At 48.0% G+C, this 10,839-nt stretch overlaps 1 protein-coding gene across 1 annotated transcript in view; it reads right to left on the bottom strand.

The window, feature by feature from the left end:
- Positions 1–6,833: 6,833 nt before the first annotated feature.
- Positions 6,834–10,839, bottom strand: part of EWSR1 (EWS RNA binding protein 1) — a 28,764-nt gene continuing 24,758 nt past the window's right edge. The window contains exons 13-18 of the mRNA XM_042781934.1: positions 9,319–9,448; positions 9,078–9,200; positions 8,162–8,324; positions 7,641–7,738; positions 7,061–7,313; positions 6,834–6,873 (exon numbers count right to left, since the gene is read on the bottom strand). Of these exons, the coding sequence (XP_042637868.1) occupies positions 6,834–6,873; positions 7,061–7,313; positions 7,641–7,738; positions 8,162–8,324; positions 9,078–9,200; positions 9,319–9,448 (807 nt within the window). The remainder of the gene's footprint in view (positions 6,874–7,060; positions 7,314–7,640; positions 7,739–8,161; positions 8,325–9,077; positions 9,201–9,318; positions 9,449–10,839) is intronic.

Genomic DNA, 10,839 nt, shown 5'->3' with positions numbered 1-10,839 from the left:
ACTGTATCTACCTGATGTAAATGTTCACCCCACGTGTGCCTGTTTATTGTTTGGCTGGAAGCCACAGGAGTGAGTTCAGTTCCAGACTTGAAAGGTAACTAGGGGCCACAGTCTCAGGGCTTTCACCAGGCTCTATCAGACCAGCAAACCTGGTCTTCTTTTTTTGTTTGTTTGTTTTATAATTTTGAGTTTTTCCCACATTGTTCTCCCACTCTATCCAGAATCTCCTCCACTGATCCCTTTCCAAGTGGTTGACAGTTGTAGTGGGCACCATCTAGTTCTTCTGGTCTCATGGTCATATAGGCTGAGAATCACATGGTCTACTAGTCCTTTGGACTAATTGTTTCCATGCATCTTTGGTTTTCTTCATTCTTCTTTGCTCTGGACAGGAGAGACCAATTGTTGCATCTAGATGGCTGTTTGCAAGCTTTTAAGACCCCAGTTGCTACTTGCCAAAGTAGGATGTGGAACAATGTTTTTGTGTAGTATGTTATGCCAACTGAGCTTAATGTCTCCTGCAACCAGGGTCCCAATGGTGGGGGTTCTTGACCTCACTATTGGCCTTGTTGCAGCTGGAGGTCAGATAGCTGTGGAGGCTTCCAGCAAAGCTCATTGGCAGGCCACAGCCTTGGTATTGGGCAGCTCCAAGAAGCCCGGAGTATGTTCAGATCAACTCAAGCCCACCATTCCTGGGCTGTATTGAGCCCAGGAATACAACCCGGGGTGAGTGAGTGATACACAGGGCTTCAGGCTGTTCTGTGTAAATGGTTCCAACATGAGGGCACCTGCTGGTCTGCTCTTGTTGGGACCCACGTGATCCTGGGCTTCCTTGAGCTGCCTCCTTGTGCTTCCGTGAGAGGGAAGAAACAAAACCAGGAAGTTTTCATCATGCTTCCATCATATCATGCTCCCTGGCTGGCCTGCACCTAGGCGGGCAGGATGAGGCAACGGGAGCCAGCTACTGGCACTGGAGTCCTGGGCCCTGGCTCCCAGGGGCATCTGCAGCTGGTCCTGGTCAGCACACCGCCCTGGGCCCCAGCTCCTGCAGCCCTGAGAGCCTTGTGCTCCTTCCTGGGGTGCAGGCCAGCCACTCCCTGTTGGTTTTCCACATGTAGGCATAGAGCAGTCCCCTCACTAGTCCCTCAGCCTTTGTCCAGGCCATGAGGTGAGACTGTGGGGTTACAAGTTTAAGTGTGACCAGAAGCTCTTGAGGAATTTGGAGCTAGGGACTAAATCTATGCCAGACGGTTTCTCTGGCTTCTCCCTGCCCATCTTCCTGCTGCTTCTCCCGGGTACCAACCATCCCTTGTGACAGAGCTCAGAATCCACAGTGCCTGAGGGATGTGAGCTCAGTGAAGTTCAGACGTTTCTTCTGCGTGAGAGAAGTAGGCCCCAGTCTCCCCCACCTGACAAACACTCCACCCAAACCATTTTGTGCTGTTGTCAACTCCTATGTGGACAGGGGCACTTCCAGCTCTAGGAAGGGAACAGGAACTGGCTGTTGAGGCTGATAATTGTCTGGGCAGCAGCTTCCAGCAAGGGCTGCTTGTCAGAGATCACTGTCCAATACTCGGGAAACTGGCTCAGTGCTGACCAATCCCATACCCTCTGCTCCCACAGCCTCAAGCCTTCTAGACGCCCGTATCCAAGGAGGCAAGAGTAGAATTTGAGGGGCTGCCCGTAGCTCCCATTTTAGTCCCTCAGTGGCAAGTCCATTGACCTCTCTATTGCATTTTCTCATCTGAGAGAAGGAGGTGATACACATACCTTATTTTTTTACGCAAATAACATGCATGTTGTGTTTTTTGCAAACCATGCAAACTCTCACACATATTAGTTTCCTATATGTGTGTTATATGTGTCCTATTTATGTGGATGCATTATATGCAAAAATGCATTCTACCTGCTTCAAAGGGGCAGACCCTCAATGAGATGGATGGACACAGTTGCTGCAAGGATGGCATAGGACTGGGCTGTATTTTGTTCTGTTGTACACAGGCTGTAAGTTGAAATTGACTCAACAGTACCTGTGATGGTTAAGGTTCCCTACAAACTGGGAAAAAAATATTCAGCAATGACGTGCCTGAAAAGGGACTTATCTCTAAAACTTATAGAAAACCCCAACACTTCAACAACAAAAAGATAACCTAATTCAAAAATGGGCAGAAGATATGAATAGACACTTCACCAAAGAAGATATTCTTTGAACACATGAAGATATGCTCACAATCATTAGCCATCGGAGAGATGCAAATCAAAACAGTGAGATACCATCTTGCCCCAGTACTAATAGCCAAGTTCAGCAAGACAGAAGATAACAAATGCTGGCCAGGATGGGGAAAGATTGAGACTCTCATACACTGCTGGGGGGACTGTCAAATGGTACAACCACTGTGGAAAGCAGTATGGTGTTCACTTCAAAAGTTGGGATTAGATACCACTTGACCCAGCAATCCTGTTACTAGGTATATAGCCTAAGGAAGTGAGAGCCAGGACAAGATGCACACCCATGTTCATCGCAGCACTATTTACAATAGCCAAAAGATGGAAACAACCTAGTGCCCATCAATGGAGGAACAGATTAAACCAAGTATGGTACATACACACAATGCGATACTACGCAACACTAAAGAATAACGTAGAATCTGAGAAACACTGCATAACATAGATGAACTTGGAGGACATTATGCTGAGTGAAATAAGTCAATCACAGGACAAATATTGTGTTAGTCCACTATTATAAAAAGTCAAGGGAAGATTTATATATGGAAGGAAACTTTCTGGGTTGGTTACTAGGGATAGGAGGGAAGGGGAAGGAACACCGCTAGACAGGTAGAGACAAATGGTTTTGGTGAAGGGAAGGGCAATTGTTTTGGTTATTTCATGCTGCTCTAACAGAAAAGACAAGTGGGCGGCTTAACAAACAGGAGTTTATTCTCTTACGGTTTTAGAGGCTAGAAGTCCAAGTTCACATTGCCAGGCTCCAGGGGCTGGGTGAAAGCCCCTTGACCTTGGGCTTCAGCTCTGTCTCTTGCTCCCAGGCCACTGAAGCTGGAGGCTTTCTTCACTCAGGCAGCTGCTGGCTGCTGAGGCTGACAAACTCGAGGTCGACAAGTAAAAAGGCATGGTCCCAATATTACCAAACCACACAGCAGGCCATTGATTCAAGACCATTAAGGGTCCCAAGATTGTCAGACAACATGACAGGCTGCTGAACAATGACTCGGCTACATGCAGGATTCAAGTGTGCCAAAAGCTGCAGACCATTCCTCAAGTGTCTCCTTATACGCTGGGAGCAGACCACGTCCCAAAGGCAGGTTCTCAGCTGCTCCGGTAGATTCCACCATGGGGCTGATCACCAGTCTCATCACGGGGAATAACTACACCCAGTTGCCCAGCCACTCAACACCAGGCCCAGCCAAGTTGACACATAACCTTAACTACCACAGCAGTGTACCAAAAGTGAGTGACCAACACAGTGGCACTGAGGAAGAGGAAGACATAGAAGGGGACATGGGAAATACAGAGAACAAAGATGAACCCTTTTGCATGTACAGTGCTGCATTGTCAGGGATGGCAAGCATTGATCTACAAGTGGATAGATGGGTGAACAGGCTGAGTGATCAGGCCTGTCAAGGCAGGGGGCAGTGCGCCTGTGACCATGTCCAGGGTTGGCAGATGATGTCTCTACAAGCATATTTGTATTGTGCTGTAAGAATGTCTGGGTGTACAGAAGAGCTGACAAGGGGCAAGGTTGTGGTGGCTTCCTGGCCACAGCCAGCTACCTGGAGTGAGCAAGACCTATGGTCTGGGGACCATGGTCGTAGGGGACATCAAGCTCAATTGTCATAACATACTACATAAAAACATTGTTCTACATACATCCTACTTTGGTGAGTAGCAACTGGGGTCTTAAAGGCTTTCAAGCAGCCACCTAGATACAATGATGGGTCTCTCTTCATCCAGAGCAAAGAAGAATGAAGAAAAACAATTAATCCAAGGGACTGGTATACCATGTGATCTTCCACCTATATGACCATGAGACCAGAAGAACTAGAACTAGGTGGTGTCCGGCCAACACTGTCAACCACTTGGAAAGGGATTGGTGCAGGAGATCCTGGATAGAGTGGGAGAACAACATGGAACAAAACTCAAAATCACGGAAAGAAAAAAAAAAAAGACTCCAAGTTCAGGCTACCTGGGGCAAGGGCTGCTCTCTGAGGAGCTGGGACAGGGAGGGGGAGGTATCAAGTCCTGCTGTCAGCTGAGCAGGCATTCAAGCTGAGCCGGCGCTCGGGAGAGCGCTGCCAATGTCATCAGTCTACGCATGATACCTAGTCACAGGGCCGGAGGTTAACTAGGGAGTAAAGGGGTGAAAGGAGTTCTACCACGGAGTCTTGGGGCTCTCCTTTTAGTAGTCAGAAAGCCAGCTGCTCAAGTTGACCCTGACTCATGGTGACCCAATGTGTGTCAGAGAGTAATTGTACTTCACAGGATTTTCAATGGAGTTTTTTAAAAATTTTGTGATCTGGGTCAAAGTTTACAGAGCAAATTCATTTTCCGTACAGCAGGTCAGTTTGTTTCACGACATTTAACTGCAGTTCCCTACGATGGAACAGTCATTTCCCACTTCCTCTCTGCAAGTTACTGCTTCCCTAAGCCTTCCTGGCCTCTGAGCTATTTCATTGTGCAATTCTGTTCTTATGATTGATCGTTCTAAGGGGTGTTATCTACCTGATGTAAACGTTCACCCCATATTATCTATTGCTTGGTTGGAAGCCATGGGAGTGAGTTCAATTCCAGACCTGAAGGGTAATCAGGGGCATAGTCTCGAGGGTCTCACCAAGCTCCATCAGACCAGTAAGCCCAGTCTTCAGCATTTTGAGTTTTGTTCCACATTGTTCTCCCACTCTATCCAAGATCTCCTGCACTGATCCCTGAGTGGTTGACAGTGGTAACCAGGCACCATCTGCTTTTCTGGAAGAGATGGCCAGCCTTTCTTCTGATGGGCCACTGGATGGCCTCTCCCACCCACCTTTCAGCTGGCATCTGAGCATATGACTGTTGAGCACCACCAGGGACTCAAACGCATCAGGAAGGGGGCCACAAAGAGACAGGCAGGCTGAGGGAATGGGGGTCCAAAACTACCTCCAGGAAGGAGTCACTATCTGTTCGTTATATGAGGCCTAGAGCTAAGAAGAAATGGCTGTTGGCTTGGCAACAAGGTCCTTTCATTGATGACTTTTGAGTTACTGTTTCAGTGGAAGCTAAACACACATTGGAAGTAGGATCTAGAAAGGGAAATGGGTGCACACACAGTTTTCCATACACTTTCCTGGAGATGTGGAGAAAAATGATGCAATGGTTGTAGGGGAATGATGAGGGGCTTGCTAAGGGGTTTCCTCAAAGGTCGGCAAATGGCTGCTCATATGATGAATGACCTTTTCCTTCAGTAGAAAAAGATGCAACAGCAGATATGTTGTATCTTATACGACTTGCCCAGCAGAGGCTGGCAATCAGTGCCAACCTGAGGGGCAAAGGTGAGTTCCTACTACATCCAGGTGGCATACTCTGGGCCAACTGGGCAGTTTCGGGTAGGCCAGGTCCCCCAGTGCTAAAGCCTTGCTCATGTTAAGCAAAGAACAGTAGGTAATACTTTGAACAGTATTTGCCTGTTGGCACGCAACTTCACCACTCATCGACTTGGTTAATATAAATGCTCACTCAGAAAACTTTTCCCAGGGAAGCATGTCGGTACCAATCTCTGAATGACAGAAACTACTAGCTTGACCCTATTCTTTATGTAAGTCCAGCAGACAAGACTGACTTTTATAAAAGAGTAGGCAGGTGAAGGGTCTCCAAGAATTTCAGAATATGCTTGTACATCTGACCCCGTATGAGGCATCCAGAGACCTTGACAGTGGCCTCCCCATTAGTATTATACTGTTATAATACTTTTTACATCAAGAAGGAAGCTTCAACACCACTCAGTGAGCTCCCAGGAAGCTGCCCCGGCCACACACTCAGCCTAAAGACTAAGGGCTGCATGGGGGCCTGACAAAGGACACCCATGACCACTGTTACTTGAGACTCAAAGGTCCACACAAGTGACGGAGTTTCGTTAGGGCTCCGAGCTCTGCTAACAGATACTCCAGCACAGCACTCTCCTCTGCAGAGTACAGAGGCTGGGCCCACAACGTCCAGGATGCTGACAACAGCTGATGGCCAAGTGACACTCCAAGCCCTCCCTTCCCTAGTGGTGGCGGTGCCAGGGCCAACACTGTGCGGTTCTACTTTGTTTTCACACCACAGCCATCTCAGATGTTCCCTCATGTAACACTTGGCTTAACTGCTCCAGGGTGGCCAGGGATGTGCTCCAGGGAGATAGGCAGTGACTGCTGAACAGAGGCCGAGAAGGATGACCGTTTATAAACATTTGGAATTTTATTTAAAAAAAAAGAAAGAAAAAGAAAAAAAAGGAAAAAAAAAAACCAAAAACAAAACAACAAACATCACAGCCATGAACACTGTTACAGTTAGGCCCTCCCGGTTCTCCACAATGACACTGAGCATGCTCACAAGGGGTTCCCGCTGGTTTAGTCTGAGTTATAACAACCATCTTATCTTTAAAAAGGAAAAAAACCGAAACAACTCAGCACACTACCATTTAACTTGTTTTAATGTTTCTCCACAAATGGTGAAAAATACTAAAGTACAGACAAGGAATAATCATAATGTTGTTGCCAACATTATAAATATGGAATTATAAATTTAAAACATTTTCTGGTTCAAAAAATAAATCTGGTAGTCAACGCAGCTCTGCGGGGTCTCGTCTAGTAGGGCCGGTCTCTGCGCTCCTGGCGGTGCTCGCCTCTGTCAAGGCAAAGAGGGGCTGCGGTTAAGACAGAAGACGGGAAGGCGACCCTCCTCAGAGCCAAAGGGCCTCCCCTCCCCTCCCCAACTGATGGGAGCACTGGGACCAGCTTCCTTCTCCCTCCCTGTTGTCACAGTGGGAAAAGCTGCCCCTGCCACCCACCAAGGAAGCTTCACTATCACATACTTATCCATTTTCCCAGGGCCTCCGCGTCCACCTCTTCTTCCTCCCATCTGTTCCATCAAAGGTCCAGGGGGGCCCCCAGGACCACCTCGTCTTCCTCCACCAAAGCCACCTCGATCCATGCCCCGGCCGCCACGGAAGCCACCCCTGTCTCCACCACGGCCACCTCTGAACATTCCACCGGGACCACCACGGTCCATGAGGCCACCTCTCCCGCCCCGCATGCCACCAGGGCCGCCTCTGCCTCGGTCACCACCTAAGGTAAGGGAAAAGGTGGGAAAAAACAGACCAGTGGTGAGACAGAGAGCTGGGTAGCTGCAGAAGCCTAAGGCCATGCTGGCTCGGCTTCCTTCAGCCAGAGAAGAAACACAATTGGGTTTCTTGTTTACTTTACTCAAGCTGAACACCTGGGTCAAAACATGGCAATGAGGATTCAACTATAACGTAAAGAACCTCAGAGCCAGGGAGGCGCTTCCTGAAAGCCGACTCTCAGCAGGGGCAGCAGTGTTTCCAACGCCCAACAAGTTAACCAAAGAGGCCCAGTACCAGGACGCTGAGGGACGGTCACAGAACCTGGACCTACCTGGGGGCGGGAAGGGCGGCGGCAGGAAGCCTTCAGGCTTAGGGGCCTTACACTGATTGCATTCTGTTCTCCAGGCGAAGTTCTGGTTTCCACAACCCCTGCAGAATAAAACAACCTCACAGTGGAAATCCGCAATGGGAGGGAGCTGAGCGTGCCAGAGACCCTGAACAGGTGCCCACTGCACTCCACCTCCCACCAGACCCCAGGTCATCACCAGGCACTACAAGCACCACTGGCAGGATCTGTGCATAGCAAAGTGGCTTTACAGTTACAGCCCCAGGCAGCAATGAACCCAAGGGACCAGTGTCCAATCCAGCAGGACACTGCACAACCCCGTGCATCTGGCAGGATAAGTGGTGACCTGCAGAAGGCCACTGAAGTGGTGGCACACGGCCCCATCACTGTTGCACTCATCTGATCAGAGAAGCCGAAGCCAGCAGCCCTCTTCCCCACAGGGAGCAGGGAGCTGAAAGGGCCAGGTTTTGCTAGCAGGGTACCAATCTTCCAAGAGAAATACATACGGGTTGGGGCACTGCCAGTCTCCAGCTCGGTGCTGTACGTTTCCTCCACCGGATGGGTTCCCACGGGAACCCCGGGGTCCTCTTGGGGGGAAGCCTCCTCTGTCTCCTCCACGGCCTCCCATGCGACCCATGGGTCCCCCAGGACCTCCTGGGCCTCCTGGACCTGCAATAAGCGGCAGCACATCACCTCTTTAAAGCACCAGATTTGATCAAGAAAAATCAAAATCCCTAGGGGAATTCCCACAGACCACGGTTCTCCTTTCCCCATCCCTGCCCATGCTTGGCCCCAGTCCCCCAGGGCCGGTGCAGGCCTGGACTCCTTCCTAACCACCACCAGGCTCCGGGCAGAGCCTCTGCACGCTCTTCCCTCCAGCCCAATTCAAGGAGGGCAGAAGTGCCAGGGACGATACCCATGCAGGCGGCTCCACGGGGCTTCCAGCCTTTCTGGTTGATCAGCCTACCTGGTCCTCCCTTTACTTCCTTCTAACGTCTACAAACATTCATTATCACCTCTCAACAGTCTAGTATTTCATCAGTATCAACTGCCTGCCAAAATCTGCTATCATTTTTAAAAACGGCACTGCTGCTGTTGACAGTGAGACAATCCCAACTCGTGGCAATCCCATGGGTACAGAGCAGAAGTGCTCCATAGATTTTCCAGGCTGTGGCCTTTCAAAAGCAGGTCACCATGCTTGTCCTCTGAGGTGCCGCTGGGTGAGTGTGGACTGCCAACCTTTGGGCTGACAGTCGAGTGCTTAACGGTTTAGGCTACCCCAGGGACTCCGTAAGGCTTTGTAGTCTCTAAAAGGGTTGCTGCCACTCCTGAAACCAGGTTTCTCAAGGACAGGACTTGTATTGAAAAACTATTAATCTAAAGCAACACAGAAGTAGCTCAGATAAAGTCTGTACAAAATACCTCCACGGAGTGGCGGCGGCATCCCTCTGCCCTCACGGGGTGGCATTCCGCCCCGCATGCTGTTCATGGGAGGCTTCTTCCGTGCAAGAGAGACTTTAAGCTTGCTCCCCTGGAAATCTTTCCCTGAAACAAGACAAGAGCTTCAACATACAATTCTTGTTACAAGACCCTCCATGTACCTCAGATTTGACAAGGGTGAAGAGTGCCAGCAGGCATGCCCTTGCTGCCCCCAGGCCCCTACCATCAAACCACTCCACAGCAGCCTTGGCAGTCGGCGGGTCTTCATAGGACACTGTGGCATCGCCCTTGGGTTTCCCGGTTTCCTTATCCAGGTAGATATGGATCATGGGCTGCCCAGTTCTCTTGTTCATCTAGACAAAAAATGGTACAAACGGGTTGTGACCAGAACATACTGATCTGGGACAGGAAAAAACCTACATGAATTCCAGAAAAGCCCCTCAAACTGTCAACAGCAATAACTTGTCACATGCAGGTACTCTCTGGGTGACTATTTCCTAATCCCTGTAACAAACATCCTTACGTGATTTCCTGCTTAGACATGTTGTATTATAAAAACCAACAGAGACCCAAAGTGTAAAGCATGGAAGTGGACAGTATGGATCTCATTCTTTCCCAGCCATCCCCTCCCACCTTGTGTCCCTGCACCTGCCCCAGCGTTTTCGATGCCTGAACGAACACCCACCCACGCAGTGAACACAGCCACCTCAGGAGACCGTTAGGCTTCCACACCAGACATGACGCACATCAACGAAACCTGCCCTGGGATCATTAAGTACAGTACAGGCTGTGACTGTGCTGTGAGATTCTTGATTAAATCCAACACAGCCACAGTTTTTCCTCCAGAACTGGAACAGATCACTAGTTTTCCAGCCGAACACCAGATGTAGTTGGCCTGAATTCAAGAGCTACACTGTATAAGAATGAGTGCTTTGTACTAAATGTGCATATAATCAAAGTCTAATTTGATGGCAAACTCTATACTCTTAACTAGGAAAAGCCACCTACACCTTAACAAGCAAACATAATACACACACTGAAAAGCAATCTTAAAAAAAAAAAAATGACTTCTAATCATAGAAATTTTAAAATATAAAAAATGATGATTATAAAAATATAAGAAATAATATTATAGAAATAATATGTACTATAAAAAAAATAGTATTATAAAAATGTAACTAATGAAGTTATAAGACTTTTTAAAAAGACGGTCCTTACTGAAAACGTAAATAAATGGAGCTATACAATGTTCACGGGGTGAGGGGAGAGGGAGAGGGAAGGGGAAGGAAGGAGGGTGGGAGAGAAAAAGAGAGAGACACTGAGACTATTTAGCATTATTAAAATATAATTCTGTTAATAGTTTCACAGATTCAGCTAAGACCCAATGGGTTTTTTTTTAATGGAACTTAATAAATTAATTCCGAAATTTATATAGAAGAACAAGGAGTAAAAAATAAGAATGCATTCCTGAAGACGATGTAAAAAAAAACAAATAGAAAAAACAAACAAAAAAAAAACCCAAAGAATTCATTTTAACTAGCTATCCAGACTCAGCACAAAGCTGTAGTAATTCAGTGTGGTATTAACCCCTACCATACAAATTGACCAAAAGTACATAAGAATAAAGAAACATCCATGCATTCTGTGTGACAGATAAAGCATGATACACCACCAGGGAAAGGTCAGCTTTTTCCATAAATGTTCCTGGAACTAATGTGCTCAAAAACAAGAAAAAAAAAAGAAA

The sequence above is a fragment of the Orycteropus afer genome, unplaced genomic scaffold (genome assembly GCF_000298275.1).
Source record: "Orycteropus afer afer isolate SDZICR_OR568_19922 unplaced genomic scaffold, OryAfe1.0 scaffold00197, whole genome shotgun sequence".
Taxonomy (NCBI): Eukaryota; Metazoa; Chordata; class Mammalia; order Tubulidentata; family Orycteropodidae; genus Orycteropus; species Orycteropus afer.
This window is presented reverse-complemented; position numbering and strand designations above follow the sequence as displayed.